This window comes from Thunnus thynnus, chromosome 7 (genome assembly GCF_963924715.1).
Source record: "Thunnus thynnus chromosome 7, fThuThy2.1, whole genome shotgun sequence".
NCBI lineage: Eukaryota > Metazoa > Chordata > Actinopteri > Scombriformes > Scombridae > Thunnus > Thunnus thynnus.
The window spans coordinates 35563859-35590799 of record NC_089523.1 but is presented as its reverse complement, the minus strand read 5'-3'; the positions used below and the strand labels follow the sequence as shown (position 1 = coordinate 35590799).

The 26941-nt window shown below is 41.2% G+C and overlaps 2 protein-coding genes across 2 annotated transcripts in view; one reads left to right on the top strand and one right to left on the bottom strand.

Annotated features, from left to right (window-relative positions):
* The window catches only part of col4a4 (collagen, type IV, alpha 4), a 94204-nt gene extending 86230 nt beyond the window's left edge, over positions 1-7974 (bottom strand). Inside the window, exon 1 of the mRNA XM_067595725.1 lies at positions 7863-7974. The gene's annotated coding sequence lies outside the window, so the exon portion shown is untranslated. The remainder of the gene's footprint in view (positions 1-7862) is intronic.
* A 1142-nt stretch (positions 7975-9116) lies between these two features.
* Positions 9117-26941, top strand: part of col4a3 (collagen, type IV, alpha 3) — a 67929-nt gene continuing 50104 nt past the window's right edge. The window contains exons 1-11 of the mRNA XM_067595724.1: positions 9117-9400; positions 21117-21173; positions 22204-22293; positions 22504-22548; positions 23651-23695; positions 24057-24119; positions 24859-24912; positions 25070-25096; positions 25177-25251; positions 25586-25648; positions 25741-25776. Of these exons, the coding sequence (XP_067451825.1) occupies positions 9311-9400; positions 21117-21173; positions 22204-22293; positions 22504-22548; positions 23651-23695; positions 24057-24119; positions 24859-24912; positions 25070-25096; positions 25177-25251; positions 25586-25648; positions 25741-25776 (645 nt within the window). The 5' untranslated portion in view covers positions 9117-9310. The remainder of the gene's footprint in view (positions 9401-21116; positions 21174-22203; positions 22294-22503; positions 22549-23650; positions 23696-24056; positions 24120-24858; positions 24913-25069; positions 25097-25176; positions 25252-25585; positions 25649-25740; positions 25777-26941) is intronic.

Below are 26941 nucleotides of genomic sequence, written 5' to 3'. Positions count from 1 at the left end.
ACATGTAATAAATGTACTTTACACTATATTTTTAGTGTTGATGTTAACATGTTAACAGAGATCTAGTTTATATTTGACCTGTGAGAGTGAATGGTGATGAATGTGAGACGAGCGCAGGCTGTGCCTGACTTGTGCCCATTCAAACGTGGTCATGTAGTTCATCTGTACTTGTACATAGTGAGAGCAGGCTCAGGTCCAGGGAGCGGCTCCTGTGCTACAGGCCCGTTCATACCTGGTTCAAGGCTTCATTATTTTTTTAATTGCTGTATTGTATATGATCAATCTGTCTTCCATGTAATAAATGTACTTTATTACATGGAAGAATCTCACTTAGTCTGGCAAGATAGTCTTAAAACATATAGGAAGGCCCTCTGTAATGCCAGAGCCGCCTATTACTCAGCATTAACAGAAGAGAATAAAAACTGCCCTAGGTTCCTTTTCAGCACTTTGGCTGACAAAGAGTCATAACTCTACTGATCCATGTATTCCTATAGCTCTCAGTAGTAACGACTTTATGAGCTTCTTTAATGATAAAATTCTAACTATTAGAGACAAAATTAACCACCTCCTGCCCTCAACAGGCACTGTTCTCTCCCCAAACACAGGCACTTTAGAAACAGCTGTAAATCCTGACATATATTTGGACTGTTTTTCTCCAGTAGACTTGTCTGAACTAACTTCAATGATTTGTTCAGCTAAACCATCAACCTGTCTCTTAGATCCCATCCCAACTAGGCTGCTTAAGGAAGCCTTACCCTTAGTTAGCACTTCTTTACTAGATATGATCAATCTGTCTTTAGTAACAGGCTATGTACCACAGTCCTTTAAAGTAGCTGTAATTAAACCTCTTCTTAAGAAGCCTACTCCTGATTCAGGTGTTTTAGCCAATTATAGACCTATATCTAACCTTCCATTTCTCTCTAAGATCCTTGAGAAAGCAGTCTCTAATCAGTTATGTGACTTTCTACATAACAATAGTTTATTTGAGGATTTTCAGTCAGGATTTAGAGGCATCATAGCACAGAGACAGCACTGGTGAAAGTCACTAATGACCTCCTAACTGCATCGGACAAAGGATTTGTCTCTATACTTGTCCTGTTAGATCTTAGTGCTGCATTCGACACAATTGACCATCAAATCCTTTTGCAGAGACTGGAACATTTAATTGGCATTAAAGGAACTGCATTAAGCTGGTTTAAGTCCTATTTATCAGACCGATTTCAGTTTCTACATGTTAATGATGAATCCTCTGTGAAGGCAAAAGTTAGACACGGAGTTCCACAAGGTTCTGTACTTGGACCAGTTCTGTTCACCTTGTATATGCTTCCTTTAGGTAATATTATTAGGAAACACTCCATAAATGTTCATTGTTATGCAGATGACACTCAATTATATTTATCAATGAAGCCAGATGAACCCAATCAGTTAAACAAACTCCAAACATGCCTTAACGACATAAAGACCTGGATGACCTGCAATTTTCTGCTACTAAACTCAGATAAAACTGAAGTTATTGTGCTTGGCCCTAAACACCTTAGAAACACATTATCTAATGATAAAGCTGCTCTGGATGGCATTACCCTGGCCTCCAGCACCACCGTAAGGAATCTGGGAGTTATCTTTGATCAGGATATGTCCTTTAACTCCCACATAAATCAAATCTCAAGGACTGCTTTTTTTCACTTACGTAATATCTCAAAAATCAGGCACATCCTGTCCCTAAAAGATGCAGAAAAACTAGTTCACGCATTTGTTACTTCTAGGCTGGATTATTGCAATTCCTTATTATCAGGCTGCCCTAACAAGTCTCTAAAGACTCTCCAGCTGGTCCAGAATGCAGCTGCACGTGTTCTGACTAAAACTAGAAAAAGAGACCACATTTCTCCCATTTTAGCTTCACTACATTGGCTTCCTGTAAAATCTAGAATAGAATTTAAAATCCTTCTCCTAACTTACAAAGCCCTTAATGGTCAGGCACCATCATATCTTGAAGAGCTCATAATACCGTATTATCCCACTAGAACACTGCGCTCCCAGAATGCAGCTTACTGGTGGTTCCTACAGTCTTTAAAAGTAGAATGGGAGGCAGAGCCTTCAGCTATCAGGCTCCTCTCCTGTGGAACCATCTACCGGATTCAGTCCGGGGTGCAGACACCCTCTCTATGTTTAAGAGTAGGCTTAAAACTTTCCTTTTTGATAAAGCTTATAGTTAGGGCCGACCAGGCTCGCCTTGGATCAGCCCTTAGTGATGCTGCTATAGGCCTAGACTGCTGGGGGACTTCCCATGATGCACTGAGCTCCTCTCTCCTCCTCCTCCTCTCCATCTGTATGCATTCATGTAACATCAATGCATGTCACTAACTTTGCTTCTTCCCCGGAGTTTTTGTGCTTTCATCTCGCAGGAAACCCCAGGGGCCGCGTTTAGTGAGGATGTCCTTCCTGCTGTTGCTGCTGTTTGTTGTTGCTAGTCATGTATGTTGTTGTTGTTGTTGCTGTTGCTGTTGTTGTTCTGCTTCTCTGTCCCCCCTCCCTTCTTTCTCTCTCAACCCAACCGGTCAAAGCAGATGGCGCCTACCTCTGCTTGAGGTTTCTACCCGTTAAAGGGGAGTTTTTCCTTACTGCTGTCGCCAAGTGTGGCTCATGGGGGAATTGTTGGGTCTCTGTAAATTAAAGAGTTCAGTCTAGATTCTTGTGATTTGGCACTATATAAATAAAATTGAATTGAATTAATTTACCTTTCTTTTTTCCTCTCTTTGCCTCTCTGCTCCATCCTTCCTCTTTTTTCCACCATCCATCTTGCTGCTAAGTCATTTAGGCTCTAAATGCATTTGCTGCCATACGAGATGTGTAACTGCCAACTAACGTTACTCTTTCTGTCTCTCTGTCTCGACTTGCTCTCTACTTCCAACGTGCCTGGCTGTCACAGTGCACAGAGCAGTGTTGCGTTCAGGGTCAAGAAAAAAAAAATCTGCGGCCTGCGACGGGCTCGCTGGGCCATTTAGCAGGAAAAGTCCCAATGCATCATCATAAGCATCCAACTAACTTTATCCCAACATGGATCTGTGTTTGGGGGCGTTATGGAACCCGATGGCCAGGCCCGAGCCCAGTCACTAGAGGGCTTTCTAGTTTTCACCATTTCTTATGTGTGTGCCAATTTTCGTGAGTTTTTGAGCATTGCAAGCCCCCAAAAAAACAATGGCGACGGAGAATAATAACAAAAACATATAGGTTCCTCGTCCTTCCTGCCAGGGATCATTGGCACTTCTTCTCAGGCCTTAATAATAAATATGATATGATATGATATGATGTTTTTTCCATTTTGATTTTATTATAGATTGTCCATTACAGACAGTATGATAAAAACAAGGACATGGCTATTGCACAGACAAGACAAACCAGTGGAGGGAGGGGGAGGGTTAGAGTGTTAAATTATTTTATGCATGTGTTTCCAAGCGCGACACAAATGTCTTTGCTAGTTTAAAACCGACACAGTTGTCGTTTTCCTGTCCAGCGCCCACATTGTTTAAATAGCAAATGTACTTGCACCCATCAGAGTGCCCGTAGTCTTAAAATGAGATGTGGTCAGGCACATTGTTGGCGCATTGCTATCTTGAGGCAGTGGAAAGCGGATGCACGATTGAACAACAAAAACCTGGTCTGAAGTCAGTGGCGCAGCGTTTCACTGTTATTTTAAGGTGCATTATCAAGACAATAATATGCAGCTACACAGGCGGCTGCACAACACGCCGAACTCTGCTTGTTACACACACAGATGCACGGCAGTGCACAGACATGCAAACCCTTACAAATAAGATGATTACAATGTGAAAAATTATTATTGTGTACATTAACATATTTTAAAAAATACATGTCATAATGCTTAGTTCTAATATTTATCAGAATAAACTAATCACAGTAATGACGGATGAAAACACGGAGGTGTTAAAACAGACCCGTCAGGTTGAGGATGTCTGTCAAGACCCAGCAAACAGATATGAACAGCGTGTCAGACACAGATTGACTTTACTGCTACATCAATACATGAGGAAAGAAATGAGGTGAAAACAATGATTAAACTAAAGAAGGAAATAAATCTTGAAAGCTTCTATCTGATACCAGCAGCAGGATCAGCACCCTGATCAAGTCCTGATAACTGTGTATGATGATTTTTTACATGATTAAAATTAATGATTTAATTTCTGAACAATATTTAACAAATATTCTTTAACATTTTGAGAGTACAGTGATCAGGTTTCCATACTTTCAACAATTAAAATCCTGCTGATTTGACCTGTTACGCCATGACTGAACAAAACGATTTTAAAGAAACCAAATAAACCTTTTCAAAAACTGAAAGAAAATACATTCGCAACCAATTAATGAACAGGATCTTAAACTGGTGGTCTGGGGCCACTGGAGGGTCCAGGAGCAGCAGTGTGCTCGTTATGGATCGTGCGCTTTCACTTTGTGCACGAGCAGATCCGTTTCCTCTGCAGAGAAGCGTCCGTTCTTACTGCTTGGCAAATGCACCATTATAATAGGAATCCGCCAAGGTGCAAGCGCACCTGGCTTTTAAGGGGAATGGGAGACGACACTCTAATTGGTTTATTGCATGTTACGCCAAAAACACACCCATGATTACTAAGAGACTAAGGACAACCCTTTTGAACCATGCGCCTGGTGCTGTGAACATTTTTTCCCGCCGTTAAACTAGCAAAAGTGGATTTGGACACACCTGAAATGCACTTGCACCATGCGCTTTAGATCATTAAAATAGGGCCCACAGTGTGCCCATAGGAACACATGCATGCGCATGACATTACAGCAACACATGCTTTGCTCCAACATATAAATATACTTTAAAAAAAAAATCACATTACAGGGACAGGAAAAATGGTTGAGACCAGGAATGAATATTATGAGTCCAACAATAACGTTGTTAAATTACAAAGAGAAGAGGGCAAGATGTTGTGAGTCCAGGAATGACCTTATTGTTTCCCATATGCCATTTGCTCCCCTATCAAGATATAACAGGGATGATGCAGCTTCTTCCATACTTATAGGGTTTAGAAAGTCCTCCAGCCATTTATTTAAGTTAAAACAATTGGCCTTCCTAACTTTCCAGTTCATGAGAATTATGCGTTTTGTTGCAAGGCATGCTAATGCTACAATGTGCAAATGTAGAATCGATGCCATTGGGCTGGATGTGCAGCAAGAATGTAGATGGAAATAGTTACATCCATGTTCAGGATCTTTGAAAGTATGACCCTGACTACATCCCAGAGGGCCTTCACAGCTGGACAGAACCATAGAGAGTGCACCCACAACCATGCTAGCACAAGAATGACAGGGTTTGAGCCATCCTTTTATGTCTAGAGGGGGTGATGTATGCTCTGTGCAGTATTTTCAATTGTTTTACTCTAAATCTTACACATTTGGACATTGATTCTGAGTTCTTCCAAATTCTGTCCCACTCAGCTGGGGTGAGTGAGATACTCAGGTTTTGCTCCCACAGTTTTGTTATCATTTCTGAAAATGGAATTATGGTATAGACCTCCACAATTTGACCTGTCTGATGACCTTGCATGGGTATGATGATCAATGGGTTACTGCCTGCTGACCCTAACCCTACCCAGGGTACCTATTCTATCAATGGATTAGTCAACCTTGCAATAGCTTTGGGACAATACCATAATGATGCTAGAGAAATAGATTTGTTATGCTCTGTGATTATCTGTACCTCCATAACTCAATCAATAGAGATACAGGTCAGGCACACCCAGTCCACCTTTGCTCCTCAGCATAGATATCTTCTTATGATTTATTCTAGGTTTTTTATCTTTCCATAGAAATTGAGAGAACGTAGTATTTATTTCTTAAAACCAATATTGAGGGATTTGAAGAGGAATGGAGTATATGATGTAAGCGGATCTTGGGAGGACATTCATTTTTAGTATATCAAGTATATCAAGTATATTTGTCCATCTTCTCAAATCATCCCTAATGGTTCTTAGTAAACCTGGACCAGTGGATTAGAAGATCTTGTTTATTGGTGTTCTGATATTTATGCGTAAATATTTCATTCCTTCAGGTTTCCAGACCAAAGGGGCGGAGCCTAAATGAACAGAACGCGTAAAAATATTTAGCGGGATGGCTTCACTTTTATTCAATTTTATTTTATAACCTGAAAATGAGCTAAATGAATTGATTATCTCTAACACGTTGGGTGTGGAGGTCAGTGGATCAGATAAAGTCAATAGAATATCATCAGCGTATGAGTTAATTTTGAACTGACGCTCACCCATTGAGATAGCCATTATTTCTCGATTTTCACGAATAGCACAGGCTAACGGCTCAAAAGCTAAAATAAATATGAAAGGGGATACTGGGCACCACTGCCGTGTCCTCCCATATAGATGGAGAGGATCAGAAAGAATGTTGTTGCTTCTGACTGAGGAGACTGGTTCATGGTAGAGTGCTCCAAACCATTTCATACAGAGGGGACCAAATTCAAATTTTGCTAAAATATTAAATTAATATGGCCGTTCAATCCTGTCAAAGGTTTTCTCGGCATCCAGCAATATTTCGATCGCAGGACTGAACATTACCTGAAGCAGTCTCCTCATGTTATTAGCTGACCCACCTGGTCCAGATTCACTAGAGATGGAATAACTTTCTCATACTTTATAATTGTTGTTTTAAAGGTTGGAAAGTGCTCATCAGCTGGTGGTCTGTCCAAGGTTTTGGAAGAAGACATATTGTGGCGGTATGCACTGTCAAAGGCATTGACTGATTTTCATTGTACAACTTAACCAAGAATAGAGACAACACATCCAGAAAGCATTTAAAAATCGATGAGTTTCCAACTCATCCTTCTGAGTTACACTAATACAGGAAGTGGGACATTCTTCAAGAAATGACCCAAGCTATGCTCTTGTATTGTGCACTCAGCTTGATATAAACTGGAATAAAATTCTTGAAATGCATGGTTAATTAACTTAATACAATGTAATATATAATAGTATAAAGTAATATAATATAAAATAATACAATATAATATAATATACAGTAATATAGTATATTATAAATGTAATATAATACCGTATAATGTAATGTAACATAATGTAATATAATGTATGTGTGTATTCATGTTACAGGATTGAACTCCCCGTTAACGACAGCAGTAGAAAGTAACTGAGTACATTTACTCCAGTAATGTAAGTAAGATTCAAGAACAAGTACTTGCACTTTGCTCAAGTACTTTAATTTCAGGCTACTTTCTTCTTCAACTGCGCAACATTTATCTGACGCTTCACTTTGAAAATCACATACAACGTGTTTATAAATGAAGAAGCATATTTAAACATCAATCATCAGTTAGAATAAAGCGCCGTGTCAAAATGAGAACTTTTACATCATGAAAGCAGGATTTCTACTTGAAGCGGAGAATTTTTACACTGTGGTACTTTAAGGGAAGTCAAAGATCGCAGTACTGGTTGATGTATAAAGTGAGTATAAAGAACACACATTAAAGTTTTCTGACCAAAGACACAAAGTTTACTGAACTTTCCCAGCTGAACTGTTCATGCACATACTGCAGTGCTGCAGTAGCAGCTGAGTAAAAGTATTCCGTTACTTCCTCCGCAGCTTCATCAGCGGATCATTAACGTTAATTAACAGCTGACGTCAGACTCCTGACAGGTAGCCTAATTAACGGATCACTGTCAACTGGTTGCAGGTTAATGATCAGCTGATTAGAGGTTAATGATCAGCTGATCAGGATCAATCAGCGCTTGTTTAGCAGCAGCTGCTGCTAATTGATCCGTCAAACAGCTCAGGTGAGTCAAAGACAGGTGTCTTACCTGAAGGTCTCGCGCTCCGTCTGAAGCGTCACTCGGTCTTCATATCAGAAGAAACACTGAGAAAGTCTATCCGCTTATCAGTCCGCAGCCCCGCAGCTCCGCGCAGCTCACCGCTCTGCTCACCTGTGAAGCCGCAGCAAACACCTGCAGCCTGCACTTCCGGTCCGCAGACTCCGCGTTCCAAAATAAAAGATTCAGCAATATGTGTAAATGTATATATTTATATATGGCGGGAATCGCTGTAATGTGGGACACCTAAGTTCCAGTGGGTGTGGGTCTTCCTAAAACAAATGAGAGTCAATAAAACTATGGGTTAACACAAGCTTTGATGTCATGTGATCAAAATCACATGACTTCCCAAATATCCAATCATAGATTATGGTGGCGCAGTCTTCAAACAGGAAGCACCCATGTGAGGAGAGTGTTTAGATGGGTATAAATTTGTTATCAATCAAACAATCCTGCTAGTTTTTTATCAGGATGTGTTTATGATATGTTTGTTCATCAAAAAATAATGTAATATGCTGTAAATATGCTCTATATCTGTTATTTCAATCTGATTCTCCATCGTCCCACTTTAGGAAATATGGTTTGTAAAGTGGGACAGTATGATCTGCCTAATGTGGGACAGGTCAGGGACTCATGTGGGGGGGCATGGATTGTGCAATAGCAATGGTTATTTACAGGGTTTTAGTCTTCCAATGCATTATGTTAGATATTTAAGGTGAAGAGCGATTGATTGTGATTGTGGCTGCATCTCTGTTATAATGGTTTGAGTTGTTTTGTGGTTGTTTGTATGTGTGCATGAAGGTTTTATGTGTTTCCTCGAGGTTTGAAGTATTGTCTTCAAATATGTCTTTTAGAGTTGTATGTGTTCCCTGTATTGTGAAGTTTGACATTTTAACTTCACAGCAGGTTCATGAATGTTTAGCTGTGCATTTAATTCTGCTTTCTCTGCATGTGAGTGTGATATCTGCATTTTCTCTTTTGGTTTGATCAGGAAACATCCTGGAGATTTCAGAGTGATACCGCTGATGTAACATTAAATATTTTTATATGTGTATGAATTGATGTATATGATGTAAGGTTATATATTTCTATATGTGTGTATATGATGCAACGTTGGAGGACTTTAATGTTTTGGATGGTAATATATTTCATGTGTAGTGTGTGTGTGTGTGTGTGTGTGTGTGTGTCAGACTTGTATTTTGAAGCTGAAGACCGGAAGTTTGGGAGTGAGTGCTGCGGGTTTGATTCTGGACTCTGTCTCCATCCCGCAGCAGGTTGCGGTGACCCGACAGGAGCGGCTGCACGGATCGACTGACGGAGTCGAACTCAAGCGAATTGTGGAGCGGAGCCCGAGCCGAAACGAGCCGAACCGCGCCGCTGTGAGTTCAGACCGGAGTCCGTTGGAGCAGCGGGGACTCTGCAGCTGTGTGTCCGTCTGTATGGAGCCTCCAGGCGGACCGAGGCGGCGGATCTTCCCGCTGCTGGTTCTGCTGCTCTGCTGCACCGCAGCTCCGGGACACGCCGAGAGGGTGAGCGAACACACCCCGAGACACAGAGACATTAATAAGGTTTCCGTGAATTATGTTTCGGGGGGGCGGGGGTCAGTTAAAATGATTAAAAGTCTGTATTTATTGCCAGTATGTGCATGCGTGCGCGTGTGTGTACCAGGTATCCTTCATGTTATGGAGACAAAAAGCAAAAGTCCTCTTAACGAAAATCATTAATTTTAAAGTGAAGACTTGGTTTAAAGTTCAGGTTAGTTTAGGGTTATATGAAGGTTAGAATAAGTCTCCAGGAAATTAATGTAAGTCAATGTAATGTCCTCTGGTGTGTGTGTGTGTGTGTGTGCGCGCGCGCGCGCGCGTTTGCGTGAGTGTGTGTGTGTGTGTGTGTGTGTGTGCGCGCGCGCGCGTGTTTACAGGTTTTCACCATGGCAACAGACAGACGTGTGAAGTCGGTGTTTGATTGACAGCAAAGTAAAACATAACAGCATAGATTGCTGTGAATAATGATTGATTATTAACATGATTATTGATGTTTTTTTCTGAGCAGGTGAAGTGTCTGGAAAGCACCTCTTTTATACTCCTTGTAATATAGTTTAATATCACCAGCTGGTGTTTATGGGCGTCGCCACTGATGTCACACTTCGCTTGCTTTTAAGGCCGTCACGCGTCACTAACTGCACGTCCTCAATAACCCATTAACTAAGGCCTGGTCACATGATCATGGCCTGGGTGGGATCTACAAGAATCATAGTTACTCATGTACCTGTGGTCACTACCTCAGCAGTTCAGTCAGAGGGTCGCTGGAAGGGGGGCAGTGTGTTTACGCTGCGGGAGGGGGGGCCGCAGTTGCCATCTGGCAAAAAGTTGAACTGGACTCAACTTCTGTTGCAACACAACCTGATGTTACATTGCAGTGCCCACTCACATACATGCAAGCACACATTCCCGGTTGAATACTTTGTAACATGAACGCCGTATTCAGCTGTTTACCTCGTGACCGTTGTGATGAAAACTAAAACATTAGTTGTTAAATCCTGTCTGTGAGTTTTACAAACAGTATTTTGGCTTCTGATAAGTTATATTTCATCATCTCACCAGTACCTCAAACAACACGCCTGCAGCACCGCGGCCCTCTGCGTCGTAGTGCTGGACCGCCACTTTTGGTCTGAACGCGGCCTAAATAACAACTTGTCGTTCTTTTATTGATTTGAGTTTAGTCGTCCAATCTGTCCCTTTTTTGAGTTACAATAAAAAATGATACAAACACGATTTAGTTTTTTTGTTTTTGTATTTTGATGCCCAGTGTCTGAGCTTCGGCCTTTGTGTACGCACATGCTAATATGATGAGGCTAATGGCTAATAACTTCACAGTAATATCAGGTAGTAGTATTTTTAGCTCATTGCTAAGTCAAAGGGTTTGGTCACACTTGACAAAACAGCCAGAAAACATCCTGTTCGCTGCAGTCGTCTTATAATTTCTGTTTCTCAGTAGTCAATCAGTCAGCAAGGACCCTGCTGGGTCAAAACAAACATCATCAGAGTGAGAAAGCCATTAACATGGTCATTTATAGAGGAAATCTGAGGTATTATGTCTCCTAAAGTGTAGTTGTTTTGGTGAGAGAGTCCCCTGCAGGATACCTGTGGTAATGAAAACCGTTGTCATGGTCACATGGCAGTTGTAGTGAATGACACACTAAATATTGTTCTACAAAATGGATTTAATTACAGTTTATAGTTAGTGATGCGTGATGGCGCTAAAAGCAGGCGAAGTGTGATGCTGGTGGCGACGCCCTCTGCTGGTTATAGTGTGGAGGCGCGTTCAAAAACGCCGACCACCGTACGCAACATTTATAAACGCCATATTACAAGAATTATAAAAGAGGTGAAAAGGAAACAAATGATGACCTGTTGTGCTTTCCATACCTTCATGTGAAGTCTCAGTCTGTGAAAACATGAAACTCATCAGAGCAAAAGGTGTTAGAAGCTGCTTGCACATGGACATAAAAACTGTCAACTATGACTCCCAGGGTGCATTTCACTAACAAACATCCAATCACACAGCCTCCTGTTGAAGCTGCAGGTTGCAGAGGTCCCTGCTGCTGCGTGTCGAACTGCGTATTACTGCGGAAATAAAAGAATGTACAAACACTCCAAGAATGTGAGACAGGAAATAACAATAATAACCTGTCTTTCTGTCCATCTGTCTGTCTGTCTGTCTGTCTATCTGTCTGTCTGTCTGTCTTTCTGTCTGTCTGTCTGTCTGTCTGTCCGTCTGTCCGTCTGTCCGTCTGTCTGTCTGTCCGTCTGTCCGTCTGTCTGTCTGTCTGTCTGTCTGTCTCTCTATCTGTCTGTCTGTCTGTCTGTCTGTCTGTCCATCTGTCTGTCTGTCCATCTGTCTGTCTGTCTATTTGTCTGTCTGTCTGTCTATCTGTCTGTCTGTCTGTCTGTCTGTCCGTCTGTCTGTCCGCCTGTCTGTCTGTCTGTCTGTCTCTCTATCTGTCTGTCTGTCTGTCTGTCCATCTGTCTGTCTATTTGTCTGTCTATCTGTCTGTCTGTCTGTCTGTCTGTCTGTCTGTCTATTTGTCTGTCTGTCTGTCTATTTGTCTGTCTGTCTGTCTATTTGTCTGTCTGTCTGTCTGTCTGTCTGTCTGTCTGTCTATAGCCGACACAGACACAGACAGACAGTCTGGTTTCTGTCTGTTGTTTTAGTTCGTCTGTTTTCTGTTTCAGCCTTTTGTCCTGATCTGCTGTTATTACTAACCCCAACACACACACACACACACACACACACACACACACAGTCTGACGTGATGAGCAGCAGTTAGATTCTAGTTTGAAGAAAGAAATAAAGTTTGTTTCGTTCAGTCATCAAATGTAGAAATGAGGTCAGATTCAGTTTAATTATCTATTTCTACTGCAGCCAATGAATGAATGAATGTGTTTCTTGCTGTGTTTCTAAGTGTGTTTCTTGCTGTGTTTCTTGCTGTGTTTCTTGCTGTGTTTTCTAGGTGTGTTTCTTGGTGTGTTTTCTAGGTGTGTTTCTTGGTGTGTTACTCTGTTTCTTTCTATGTTTCTTGCTGTGTTTCTTTCTGTGTTTCTTGGTGTGTTTCTTGGTGTATTTCTGTGTTTCTTGCTGTGTTTCTTGCTGTGTCGCTGTGCTTCTTGCTGTGTTTCCTGGTGTGTTACTGTGTTTCTTGCTGTGTTTCCTGGTGTGTTACTGTGTTTCTTGCTGTGTTTCTAGGTGTGTTACTGTGTTTCTTGCTGTGTTTCCTGGTGTGTTACTGTGTTTCTTGCTGTGTTTCTAGGTGTGTTACTGTGTTTCTTGCTGTGTTTCCTGGTGTGTTACTGTGTTTCTTGCTGTGTTTCTAGGTGTGTTTCTTGCTGTGTTTCTAGGTGTGTTACTCTGTTTCTTTCTATGTTTCTTGCTGTGTTTCTTTCTGTGTTTCTAGGTGTGTTTCTTGGTGTATTTCTGTGTTTCTTGCTGTGTTTCTTGCTGTGTCGCTGTGTTTCTTTCTGTGTTTCTAGGTGTGTTTCCTGGTGTGTTACTGTGTTTCTTGCTGTGTTTCTAGGTGTGTTTCTAGGTGTGTTACTGTGTTTCTTGCTGTGTTTCTTGCTGTGTTTCCTGGTGTGTTACTGTGTTTCTTGCTGTGTTTCTAGGTGTGTTACTGTGTTTCTTGCTGTGTTTCCTGGTGTGTTACTGTGTTTCTTGCTGTGTTTCTAGGTGTGTTTCTTGCTGTGTTTCTTGGTGTGTTACTCTGTTTCTTTCTATGTTTCTTGCTGTGTTTCTTTCTGTGTTTCTAGGTGTGTTTCTTGGTGTATTTCTGTGTTTCTTGCTGTGTTTCTTGCTGTGTCGCTGTGCTTCTTGCTGTGTTTCTAGGTGTGTTTCCTGGTGTGTTACTGTGTTTCTTGCTGTGTTTCTAGGTGTGTTTCTAGGTGTGTTACTGTGTTTCTTGCTGTGTTTCTAGGTGTGTTACTGTGTTTCTTGCTGTGTTTCCTGGTGTGTTACTGTGTTTCTTGCTGTGTTTCTAGGTGTGTTACTGTGTTTCTTGCTGTGTTTCCTGGTGTGTTACTGTGTTTCTTGCTGTGTTTCTAGGTGTGTTTCTTGCTGTGTTTCTAGGTGTGTTACTGTGTTTCTTGCTGTGTTTCTTGCTGTGTTTCTTACTGTGTTTCTTGCTGTGTTTCTTTCTGTGTTTCTAGGTGTGTTACTGTGTTTCTTGCTGTGTTTCTTGCTGTGTTTCTTACTGTGTTTCTTAGTGTGTTTCCTGGTGTGTTACTCTGTTTCTTGCTGTGTTTCTTTCTGTGTTTCTTGCTGTGTTTCTTGCTGTGTTTCTTGCTGTGTTTCTAGGTGTGTTACTCTGTTTCTTGCTGTGTTTCTAGGTGTGTTACTATGCTTCTTGCTGTGTTTCTAGGTGTGTTACTCTGTCTCTTGCTGTGTTTCTTTCTGTGTTTCTTTCTGTGTTTCTTGCTGTGTTTCTTGCTGTGTTTCCTGGTGTGTTACTCTGTTTCTTGCTGTGTTTCTAGGTGTGTTACTGTGTTTCTTGCTGTGTGTCTTGTTGTGTTTCTAGGTGTGTTACTCTGTTTCTTGCTGTGTTTCTAGGTGTGTTACTGTGTTTCTTGCTGTGTTTCTAGGTGTGTTACTCTGTTTCTTACTGTGTTTCTTGCTGTGTTTCTAGGTGTGTTTCCTGGTGTGTTACTGTGTTTCTTGCTGTGTTTCTTGCTGTGTTTCTTTCTGTGTTTCTTGCTGTGTCGCTGTGTTTCTTGCTGTGTTTCTAGATGTGTTTCCTGGTGTGTTACTGTGTTTCTTGCTGTGTTTCTTGCTGTGTTTCTTTCTGTGTTTCTTGCTGTGTTTCTAGGTGTGTTTCTTGGTGTGTTACTCTGTTTCTTGCTGTGTTTCTTGCTGTGTTTCTTGCTGCGTTTCTTTCTGTGTTTCTTGCTGTGTTTCTAGGTGTGTTTCTTGCTGTGTTTCTTACTGTGTTTCTTGCTGTGTTTCTTGCTGTGTTTCTTTCTGTGTTTCTTGCTGTGTTTCTTGCTGTGTTTCTAGGTGTGTTTCTTGCTGTGTTTCTAGGTGTGTTACTCTGTTTCTTGCTGTGTTTCTTGCTGTGTTTCTTGCTGTGTTTCTTACTGTGTTTCTTGCTGTGTTACTGTGTTTCTTGCTGTGTTTCTTGCTGTGTTTCTTGCTGTGTTTCTTGCTGTGTTTCTTTCTGTGTTTCTTGCTGTGTTTCTTGCTGTGTTTCTTGCTGTGTTTCTTGCTGTGTTTCTAGGTGTGTTTCTTGGTGTGTTTCTTTCTGTGTTTCTTGCTGTGTTTCTTGCTGTGTTTCTAGGTGTGTTTCTTGCTGTGTTTCTTTCTGTGTTTCTTGCTGTGTTTCTAGGTGTTTTTCTTGCTGTGTTTCTTTCTGTGTTTCTTGCTGTGTTTCTTTCTGTGTTTCTTGCTGTGTTTCTAGGTGTGTTTCTTGCTGTGTTTCTTGCTGTGTTTCTAGGTGTGTTTCTTGCTGTGTTTCTAGGTGTGTTTCTTGCTGTGTTTCTTGCTGTGTTTCTTTCTGTGTTTCTTGCTGTGTTTCTAGGTGTGTTTCTTGGTGTGTCTCTTTCTGTGTTTCTTGCTGTATTTCTTTCTGTGTTTCTTGCTGTGTCTCTTTCTGTGTTTCTTGCTGTGTTTCTTGGTGTGTTTCTAGGTGTGTTTCTTGGTGTGTTACTGTGTTTCTAGGTGTGTTTCTAGGTGTGTTTCTAGGTGTGTTTCTAGGTGTGTTTCTTGGTGTGTTACTGTGTTTCTTTCTGTGTCTCTTTCTGTGTTTCTTGCTGTGTTTCTAGGTGTGTTTCTAGGTGTGTTTCTTGGTGTGTTACTGTGTTTCTTGCTGTGTTTCTTGCTGTGTTTCTTACTGTGTTTCTTGCTGTGTTTCTTGCTGTGTTTCTTGCTGTGTTTCTTGCTGTGTTTCTTGCTGTGTTTCTTACTGTGTTTCTTGCTGTGTTACTGTGTTTCTTGCTGTGTTTCTAGTTGTGTTACTCTGTTTCTTGCTGTGTTTCTTGCTGTGTTTCTAGGTGTGTTACTCTGTTTCTTGCTGTGTTTCTTGCTGTGTTTCTTGCTGTGTTTCTTACTGTGTTTCTTGCTGTGTTACTGTGTTTCTTGCTGTGTTTCTAGTTGTGTTACTCTGTTTCTTGCTGTGTTTCTTGCTGTGTTTCTAGGTGTGTTTCTTGCTGTGTTTCTTGCTGTGTTTCTAGGTGTGTTTCTTGGTGTGTTTCTTTCTGTGTTTCTTTCTGTGTTTCTTGCTGTGTTTCTTTGTGTGTTTCTTGCTGTGTTTCTAGGTGTGTTTCTTGCTGTGTTTCTTTCTGTGTTTCTTGCTGTGTTTCTAGGTGTGTTTCTTGCTGTGTTTCTTGCTGTGTTTCTAGGTGTGTTTCTAGGTGTGTTTCTTGCTGTGTTTCTAGGTGTGTTTCTTGCTGTGTTTCTTGTTGTGTTTCTTGCTGTGTTTCTTTCTGTGTTTCTTGCTGTGTTTCTAGGTGTGTTTCTTGGTGTGTTACTGTGTTTCTTGCTGTGTTTCTTTCTGTGTTTCTTGCTGTGTCTCTTTCTGTGTTTCTTGCTGTGTTTCTTGGTGTGTTTCTAGGTGTGTTTCTTGGTGTGTTACTGTGTTTCTTGCTGTGTTTCTAGGTGTTTTTCTAGGTGTGTTTCTAGGTGTGTCTCTAGGTGTGTTTCTTGGTGTGTTACTGTGTTTCTTGCTGTGTTTCTTGCTGTGTTTCTTTCTGTGTCTCTTTCTGTGTTTCTTGCTGTGTTTCTAGGTGTGTTTCTAGGTGTGTTTCTTGGTGTGTTACTGTGTTTCTTGCTGTGTTTCTTGCTGTGTTTCTTTCTGTGTTTCTTGCTGTGTTTCTTGCTGTGTTTCTTGCTGTGTTTCTAGGTGTGTTTCTAGGTGTGTTTCTTGCTGTGTTTCTAGGTGTGTTTCTTGCTGTGTTTCTTGTTGTGTTTCTTGCTGTGTTTCTTTCTGTGTTTCTTGCTGTGTTTCTAGGTGGGTTTCTTGGTGTGTTGCTGTGTTTCTTGCTGTGTTTCTTTCTGTGTTTCTTGCTGTGTCTCTTTCTGTGTTTCTTGCTGTGTTTCTTGGTGTGTTTCTAGGTGTGTTTCTTGGTGTGTTACTGTGTTTCTTGCTGTGTTTCTAGGTGTTTTTCTAGGTGTGTTTCTAGGTGTGTTTCTAGGTGTGTTTCTTGGTGTGTTACTGTGCTTCTTGCTGTGTTTCTTGCTGTGTTTCTTTCTGTGTCTCTTTCTGTGTTTCTTGCTGTGTTTCTAGTTGTGTTTCTAGGTGTGTTTCTTGGTGTGTTACTGTGTTTCTTGCTGTGTTTCTTGCTGTGTTTCTTTCTGTGTTTCTTGCTGTGTTTCTTGCTGTGTTTCTTGCTGTGTTTCTTTCTGTGTTTCTTGCTGTGTTTCTTGCTGTGTTTCCTGGTGTGTTACTCTGTTTCTTGCTGTGTTTCTTGCTGTGTTTCTTTCTGTGTTTCTTTCTGTGTTTCTTGCTGTGTTTCTAGGTGTGTTACTCTGTTTCTTGCTGTGTTTCTTGCTGTGTTTCTTACTGTATTTCTTGCTGTGTTTCCTGGTGTGTTACTCTGTTTCTTACTGTGTTTCTTGCTGTGTTTCTTTCTGTGTTTCTTGCTGTGTTTCTTGCTGTGTTTCCTGGTGTGTTTCTTTCTGTGTTTCTTGCTGTGTTTCTTGCTGTGTTTCTAGGTGTGTTTCTAGGTGTGTTTCTTTCTGTGTTTCTTGCTGTGTTTCTTGCTGTGTTCCTAGGTGTGTTTCTTGGTGTGTTACTGTGTTTCTTGCTGTGTTTCTGTCTGTGTTTCTTTCTGTGTTTCTTTCTGTGTCTCTTGCTGTGTTTCTTTCTGTGTCTCTTTCTGTGTTTCTTTCTGTGTTTCTTGCTGTGTTTCTAGGTGTGTTTCTTGGTGTGTTACTGTGTTTCTTGCTGTGTCGCTGTGTTTCTTGCTGTGTTTCTTGGTGTATTTCTTTCTGTGTTTCTTGCTGTGTCGCTGTGCTTCTCGCTGTGTTTCTAGGTGTGTTTCTTGTTGTGTTATTGTGTTTCTTGATGTGTTTCTTGGTGTATTTCTTTTTTTGTTTCTTGGTGTGTTTATTGCTGTGTTCTCTAGGTGTGTTTCTTGGTGTGTTTCTTGGTGTGTTACTCTGTTTCTTTCTATGTTTCCTGCTGTGTTTCTTGCTGTGTTTCTTGGTGTATTTCTGTGTTTCTTGGTGTGTTTCTGTGTTTCTTGGTGTGTTTCTTTCTGTGTTTCTTGCTGTGTCGCTGTGCTTCTTGCTGTGTTTCTAGGTGTGTTTCTTGGTGTGTTACTCTGTTTCTGTCTGTGTTTCTTGCTGTGTTTCTAGGTGTGTTTCTTGGTGTGTTACTGTGTTTCTGTCTGTGTTTCTTGCTGTGTTTCTAGGTGTGTTTCTTGGTGTGTTACTGTGTTTCTGTCTGTGTTTCTTGCTGTGTTTCTTGGTGTGTTACTCTGTTTCTTGCTGTGTTTCTTGGTGTGTTTCTTTCTGTGTTTCTTGCTGTGTTGCTGTGTTTCTTGCTGTGTTTCTAGGTGTGTTTCTTGGTGTGTTTCTTTCTGTGTTTCTTTCTGTGTTTCTTGCTTTGTCGCTGTGCTTCTCGCTGTGTTTCTAGGTGTGTTTCTTGGTGTGTTACTGTGTTTCTGTCTGTGTTTCTTGCTGTGTTTCTTGGTGTGTTACTGTGTTTCTGTCTGTGTTTCTTGCTGTGTTTCTTGGTGTGTTTCTTGCTGTGTTTCTTTCTGTGTTTCTTGCTTTGTCGCTGTGCTTCTCGCTGTGTTTCTAGGTGTGTTTCTTGGTGTGTTACTGTATTTCTTTCTGTGTTTCTTGCTGTGTTTCTAGGTGTGTTTCTTGGTGTGTTACTCTGTTTCTAGGTGTGTTTCTTGCTGTGTTTCTAGGTGTGTTACTCTGTTTCTTGTTGCGTTATTGTGTTTCTTGATGTGTTTCTTGCTGTGTTGCTGTGTTTCTTGGTGTATTTCTTTTTTGTTTCTTGGTGTGTTTCTTGCTGTGTTTTCTAGGTGTGTTTCTTTTTTGTTTCTTGGTGTGTTTATTGCTGTGTTCTCTAGGTGTGTTTCTTTGTGTGTTTCTTGGTGTGTTACTCGGTTTCTTGCTGTGTTTCTTGCTGTGTTTCTAGGTGTGTTTCTTGGTGTGTTACTGTGTTTCTGTCTGTGTTTCTTGCTGTGTTTCTAGGTGTGTTTCTTGGTGTGTTACCGTGTTTCTGTCTGTGTTTCTTGCTGTGTTTCTATGTGTGTTTCTTGCTGTGTTTCTTGCTGTGTTTCTTTCTGTGTTTCTTGCTGTGTTTCTTGCTGTGTTTCTTGGTGTGTTACTCTGTTTCTTCGTGTGTTTCTTGGTGTGTTACTATGTTTCTGTCTGTGTTTCTTGCTGTGTTTCTAGGTGTGTTTCTTGGTGTGTTACTGTGTTTCTGTCTGTGTTTCTTGCTGTGTTTCTAGGTGTGTTTCTTGGTGTGTTACCGTGTTTCTGTCTGTGTTTCTTGCTGTGTTTCTATGTGTGTTTCTTGCTGTGTTTCTTTCTGTGTTTCTGTCTGTGTTTCTTGCTGTGTTTCTTGCTGTGTTTCTTTCTGTGTTTCTTTCTGTGTTTCTTGCTGTGTCGCTGTGCTTCTCGCTGTGTTTCTAGGAGTGTTTCTTGGTGTGTTACTGTATTTCTTTCTGTGTTTCTTGCTGTGTTTCTAGGTGTGTTACTCTGTTTCTAGGTGTGTTTCTTGCTGTGTTTCTAGGTGTGTTACTCTGTTTCTTGTTGCGTTATTGTTTTTCTTGGTGTGTTTCTTGCTGTGTTTTCTAGGTGTGTTTCTTTTTTTGTTTCTTGGTGTGTTTATTGCTGTGTTCTCTAGGTGTGTTTCTTTGTGTGTTTCTTGGTGTGTTACTCGGTTTCTTGCTGTGTTTCTTGCTGTGTTTCTTGCTGTGTTTCTTGCTGTGTTTTCTAGGTGTTTCTTGGTGTGTTTCTTGATGTGTTACTCTGTTTCTTTCTATGTTTCTTGCTGTGTTTCTTGCTGTGTTTCTTGGTGTATTTCTTTTTTTGTTTCTTGGTGTGTTTATTGCTGTGTTCTCTAGGTGTGTTTCTTTGTGTGTTTCTTGGTGTATTACTCGGTTACTTGCTGTGTTTCTTGCTGTGTTTTCTAGGTGTGTTTCTTGGTGTGTTTCTTGGTGTGTTACTCTGTTTCTTTCTATGTTTCTTGGTGTGTTTCTTGGTGTGTTTCCTGCTGTGTTTCTTGGTGTATTTCTGTGTTTCTTGCTGTGTTTCTTTCTGTGTTTCTTGCTGTGTCGCTGTGCTTCTTTCTGTGTTTCTAGGTGTGTTTCTTGCTGTGTTTCTAGGTGTGTTTCTTGCTGTGTTTCTTGCTGTGTTTCTTGATGTGTTTTTTGCTGTGTTGCTGTGTTTCTTGATGTGTTTCTTGCTGTGTTGCTGTGTTTCTTGATGTGTTTCTTGATGTGTTTCTTGCTGTGTTACTGTGTTTCTAGGTGTGTTACTGTGTTTCTTGCTGTGTTGCTGTGTTTCTTGATGTGTTTCTTGATGTGTTTCTTGCTGTTACTGTGTTTCTTGCTGTGTTGCTGTGTTTCTTGCTGTGTTGCTGCGTTTCTCGCTGTATGTGTGCTGTGTTAATAAAAAGGACATAAATCAGATTTCTGACACATTTGTAAACTGAAATATTTGAGGTGTTCAAATGGTATTTGACACCTGAAGAATTTCTGTTTCTTATTTTCAGATCAATAGTCTCACTGCTGCCGAAAACAACATTTAAAAATGTAAAGTGACGGTAAAATAAATGTTCGTCATAGTTGGGTTTGTAAGGCAGGTCATGAGGGTCAAATGTGTCATCTGATGCAGGACACATCAAGATAATCTGATCTGAGTTCAGACACAGACTCGTTTGAATGTAGAACATTACCCACGATGCTCTGCTGCGGTCCCGAACGTGTTGAGGCGTCTCCTGGCATCGAGGCGTCCTGCGGGATGTGAGACAGGAATGAAGATAAGACGACATCAGCCTGTCTGTCTGAATGCTGCTGTCTGCTGCTTCAGTTTATCACAGGAAGACGACTGTTACACCTGCAGGATACAGAGACGTGTTTGGGTTTAAATTCACTAAAATATGTCTGAGAGATGAAAAGTATCATGAGGAAACCTCACGCTCAGTCTAGTGATGAAGAGGATGACAAACACACTGGAAAGTCATTTTTCATATTTAATTGTCTGTATATTAAAAACACATCAATCACAAAGTGTCAAAGTACTTTATATAAAACATGCAAAGCATAAAGACAAAATGTAAATGAAACACAAGACATCACTAAAAGACACATTTAAAGGATTGAAAAGAGTTCAGTAAAGAAAGCTTTCAGGTCGCTGCTTTTTATGTTTCATGTTACTGAATCAAAGTATCCTGATGAAGGTCTGAGGACCGAAACGTCGTTAATAAAATGAAAGAAGTGATCGACAGTTTCCAGGATATTTTGGTCCTTTCACAGTCACAGTTTATGATTCGATGTGATGCCCAAAGATTTCATGTTATTGGATCATAAAAGTGGAAGTCAGACAATTGTTTCTAAGAGCATCTGAAGTTCAGATGTTTCTGGGAAAAAAAGGTTCATAAGATGCTTCCTGAACAGAAACATGCAGTCATTTCCTTCTGTTGTCTGTCTGTCTCCCTTTGATGAGATCACAGAGAATCTGGACTGAATGACTAAATGACAGATGAAACCATCTTCGTGTGTTGTGTCTCTGCAGGTATGTCACTGCAGCGGGAAGTCCTTCTGTCACTGTGACGGGGTCAAAGGTCAAAAGGTGAGCAGATCTGAACCAGAACTCAGTGAACTCAGTGAACTCATTGAACTCAGGTGTTTTTATGTGCTATCTTAAATAAGAACTTTAGGTCAGCAGTTCAAAATTAAATTGGTTTTAGTTTCTTTTGTTTCTTTGATATTAAATCAAAACAGACAACACCGTAAAGAGAATCTTCTTCTTGTTGTCATTGATGTAAATATTGATATGTGTTGTCTGTTGAGGGTGTTTCTCTTCAGAACTTGTTGATCACCTATGTGAGGGATGAAGATGATGGTATTCAGGTGAGAGCGACAGGTGTACTGATGGTGATCAGCTGAGAGGTTCCAGTCAAACATCATCAATCAGTATTTGGCAGATCAATCTGAGTGTTTCTACCTGAGTGCTGCTGCTCAGGCAACTGTGATGTCTTTAATGTGAACAGGGGTGAACCTGAACCTGAGACTGGAGTTTGATGTGGATCTAATGTGTATCTCTAGAGTCTGATGTGGATCTCCTGGGGTCTGATGGACTCAGGTGTGGTTTGTGGACCACCCAGGTGTGCACTCTGTGATCTCAGGTGTGTTCAGTGAGGAGGAGAATAAGAGCTGGTTCCTCTCTGCTGAACATGAAACGTCCGTCTGTTCACTGATGAACCTGAATGCACCTGGACCAAAGCCAGGATCTGCCACACTTGACGTCACCTGAGTTCACCTAACATCACCTGAGTTTACCACGTCTGCAGTGCAGCGGTCACATGACAATCACAACAGCTGTGAGATCGACTGCATCGATATTTAAAATGATCAATCGCAGAGAAAGTTAACCTTCTAAACTTTACTGACACACAGACCCTCCCCTGGCAGCTTACATGAGGTCACTTGAGTTTACCTGAGACCACGTCTGCACTGCAGCTGTGTGATCCGCTTCCATTAAAATGATCGATCACAGAGATCAATATTTAAATTGATCGATCGCAGAGAAACTTAAAGGTGACAGAAGGTTTACCTGATTACGTGATGAACTGACCAAGGATCTGCTCTGTCCGCTGCAGGGGGAGTCTGGTTACCCTGGATACGATGGGCTTCCTGGAGTGATTGGTTACCCTGGAAACGAGGGCAACCAGGGGTCAGCTGGAGAGAAGGTAACGACCACCAAACTGATCGCATCAGATATGTTTTAATAAGATAGATAAAAGATGATCTGATGCTGCTGGCAGCTGGTCTGTATTATTATCATCATTATAATTAATATTATTATTAATCATTATTACTGTTATTATTATGTGTTGTGAGTTCCTCCGGGTTCTGTCCTCGGTTCTCTTCAGGTTGTGAGTCTGTTTTTCTGTCCGCAGGGTCGGCAGGGAGCATCAGGACGTCCAGGACTGAAAGGCTCTCGGGTACAACTGATGATGACCTCTGACCTCCATCAGACAAGAAACCATAGAACAAGATGACAATGATTGTTGTCTGTTTCCGTGGTTACTGGGACTAGTGTCTGTTTCCATAGTTACCGGCTGGTGACTGTTTCCATGTTTACCATGATAGGTTTCTGTTTCCATGGTTATAGCGGCTGGTATCTGTTTCCATGTTTATGCAAATAACTTTTCAACAAATATTAGATAATAATAAAAAAACAAAATAAATACAAACAACAGGGCTCAGGTGAAACCCACAAGATAACTGACCGTTTCCATGGTAACATTCAGCCAAACAGGAAACATTTCAAATGATAGAAAACATCCTGACAATAAGAGCAGTTAACATGTTGGCTGAGACACGTAGTGACTGGAACATAAACCTGTAAATTAAGAGAGTCGACAGTTCAAAGTCTGATTAATTTATTTGTTTTTCAGGTTTTAGGTTTTGTTAACCTTTCCTGCTTCAGCGTCCAGACCGTGGTCGGGAAGCACAGGGGAGACTTAGTTTACTACTCCAGGGCCGCAGTCACCGCTAACTTAACTTGTCAACTCCCTCCACTTTTATCAACAAGTGGCAAGCAAGAAACGGGAGCTCAGCTTCAATCTTTAGGAGTTGCAGCATTTATTCTCCGACAGAACAGCTCAAACTGTACATACACTGTACTTCTACTGTCACAGCTAAACTGCTAACTCAACTCTCTCTGCTCCGGTCGCAGCTATCACAGTCACACCCGCTCGCTCTCTCGCTCGACCACACACACGCATCATGCACACTTCCTACACACTGGGCTGTTTCTTAAATAGACTACACCACCTGTATAACAGTTTGAAATATGATTCCCTCACTGAGCCACCAGAGGGCACCGCATGAAGCAGCATGTTTTCACTTTTTTATCAGCTCCAAACTGTTTTTATGGCTGCAGATTTCCATCAGGTGGAAATATTTTACATTGTCTTGTGCATCATTTTCCACAATTTTTGTCCTGACAGATTTGGTGTTTTGGGAAACTTGACTGTAGAGATAAAGCAAGTGGTGATGTAATGGTAAACATCAGTCAGTAACTGTCTCTCTGTTCCTCAGGGTCTTCCAGGAAAACCAGGTTTTCCAGGACCACCAGGGCTGCCTGTAAGAACGCTCATACAACATTCACAGAATGAGAAAATACACAAATAAATGAGAATTTCAAGCATGTTGATATTATAGACTAAGAAGATAAAACAATGTGAGAATAAAATCATCTCTTTATCAACCAGAGTTATTTCTTTTTATGAGTGAAAAATGTTTCAATCTGTTTCCACTTGTTTCAGTACTTTTCTAGGATGAGGCGGATCACTGCAGAGGAAAATAAAATGAAATTTGATCTTTAAACATTTATCTTCATTTGAAGTTAGTTGAAACATTGTGGCAGCAGATTTCAGTGACACACAATAATGACTGGATAAGAACATTTAATTCATATTTTCTTATTGTTGGTGTTTTTTTTCAGGGACTTCCCGGCCATGAAGGACCCATTGGCCGACCAGGACTCCCAGGATGCAACGGGACAAAGGTAGAGTGACTGTCTCATCATATTTTACCTGAAGTGCATCAGACACCTGAGTCTATTCTGCATCTGAAAACAGTAAAAAAAATGGGTTTACTTTCAATTAATTAGCTCCAGTTGATTCTTTATATAATTTTAGAATAATCAACAGAAAATCAACTCAACACATCTAATTAAACTCTAATAATTTTCTCTTTTTCTTCTTGATTTTCAAAGTTCAGATTTTGTGTTGAGCGTTTTGTTTGGCATGAAGTCGGGGTGTTTGAGCAAATGCAATTATCTCATTTAGTCTTCGTTCAGCTGAAGACATCCAACAGACTAAAGCTACCCAGACTAAAGTATGAGGGCAGGTTATCATGAAAATGTTGCGTTTCATCTGCATACAAATGAAAATAAATAATATGTCTGAGTAGAAACATGTAAATAGAGAAAAGAATAAAACCCAGCAACGAGCCTTGAGGTACACCACAGGAAAAGAAATGAAGCAACCAGAGAAATCCTGTCAGAGAGACTAAGTCCAATTTATTTGACTGATTATTGACATGATGACATCATAGTTAACCAATCAGGTATTATCAGGGAATTTCCAAACTTTAGGTTGTTTTTACCTTCAGTGCAGCAGCTGATGCAGTTTTCAGACGGACTCCAGTGAGTTGAATAACCTCTTTTAATATAGGATTTACCTCTTAAACACACTGACTGACTGATTGATTGATTGATTGATTGATTGATTGATGTCCTCCAGGGGGATGATGGTTACCCAGGGTACCCCGGGGTTCCAGGACTAGTTGGCCTGCGAGTAAGTTACGCCTACTTCCTGTACAATGCAGTGATTGGACGCTGTTCCGTCCTGAACATGTCCTGTTCACCTGTCAATCATTTAGTGAAAGAGGATGATGCTAATCTAGGCTAATTAGCTATGTGAAGCTAAAGCTAACTCTGTTCATGTGTTTCAGGGTCAGCCAGGACTTCGAGGTGCAAAGGTGAGAGTTCATGCCTGAACACAGAGACAGAGACGATATCCAGCTCCTCACGTTTATTTAAACATTGTTTCCGGTTTCAGGGAGATTCTCCTGTCTTCCCCGTCGGTCAGGACATTAAAGGAACAACTGGACCACAAGGACCAGATGGAGAAACGGTCAGTTGCAGTCAGATGACAGGAAGTAGAGTTGAAGTTGAGCCTCACAACTTCAATACAGTGCTGATGACTGACAGTTTGTGATCAACATGAAACTCTCTGTGTTATAAAATATCTGCGTCCTTGATAAAAAGTCAAAGCTACAAGCCTGTGGACATTAAGACTGAAGGAGAGAAGTCAACTACGACTCCCAGCATGCATTTCACTAACAAACAATCACAGAGATTCATGTTGTGCTGTGAGCAGATACTGTTTACTTCTCTTGTACAGAAAAAGCAGCAAAAAGGAAACTTAAAGTCAGGCCATCACTCTGATTCTGGAAATTGTGTTGCAGGGACTGAATGGAGTTCCAGGTGAACCAGGTCGGCCAGGACCACCAGGACCTGCTGGATTTCCTGTAAGTGTCAAACCTGAAACTGTCCAACTTTATTTAAACATGTACACTGAGAAGCAGAACAATGCACTCACGTCTGCTGCTGTTCCTTACAGGGAAGGCTGGGGTTGCCGGGGTTACCGGGAGAGAAGGTCAGTGTGGTCAGAGCAGTTTGTCTTTGTTTTCACACAATTTCATATCTTGTTTATACAAGTTAATCTTTTTTGCACAATTTAGTATCTTGTTCACACAAATTAATATCTTGTTCACACAAGTCAATATTGTCCCCATACACATTAGTAATAAACACAATAATAATAATAGTAATAATCACAAGATGGCACCAAAGATGGCTGCCGTATCTCAAGCTGCTCAACTTTGTTGGTTTTTTTCTCGTCTTTTTTTATCTTTTTATTTATCTCTGAGTTTTTGGCAACATGCACGCTGCCAAAGCAAGCCCTGTCATACAGGACGATAGAGAAGAACTTCTGCACATCAGATCATTGGTAGACAGCACTTTTCTACCACGATCTACAAACAATGGGGATTATCCATTGCTGGGATTAACTGTTGCCGTACCTGGAAAACGGAGAAGGCAAAGGAAGTAGGGGTTGTGGGCCGGGGTCCTGGTCAGGCTGAGAAAATGTGGAAGCCGGCCTCCTATGTCAAGTATTCTTCTGGCAAATGTACAGTCACCGGATAATAAGCTGGATGAACTCAGGAGTAGAATGGTTTTTCAACGTGACATGAAGAGCTGTTGCGTTTTCACAGAGACTTGGCTCGGCCCCTCGGTCCCGGAATCAGCCATTGTTCCAGAAGGACTCTCTATTCACCGCCAGGACTGGACAAATTCATCATGGTAGAGCAAGGGGGGAGGCATCTGCTTTATGGTAAACAACCAGTGGTGCTCAAATGTGGAGATAATTTCTATTATATGGGCTGCTCTCCTAATCGTGGGCACCTTATCATCAGATGCCATCCTTATTATCTCCCGGGGGAGTTTGCATCGGTCGTTCTCACAGCGGTGTAATGTCCACCACATGCCAACACCAACCAAGCTCTGAATGACCTGTATGGGGTTATCGACAGGACTGAGAACTCATAGCCAGAGGCGGCATTTATTGTGGCCAGACACTTTAACAACACCGACCTGAGGAAAGTCCTGCTGAGATATCATCAGTGCATCAGCTGTCCTACACGTGGAGAAAACACACTTGACCGGGTTTATACTCCTTTCTGGGATGGATATAAGTCCCTCCCCCGCCCTCCCTTTGGCAAACCAGATCACATCTCTGTTCTACTTCCGCCTGCATATAG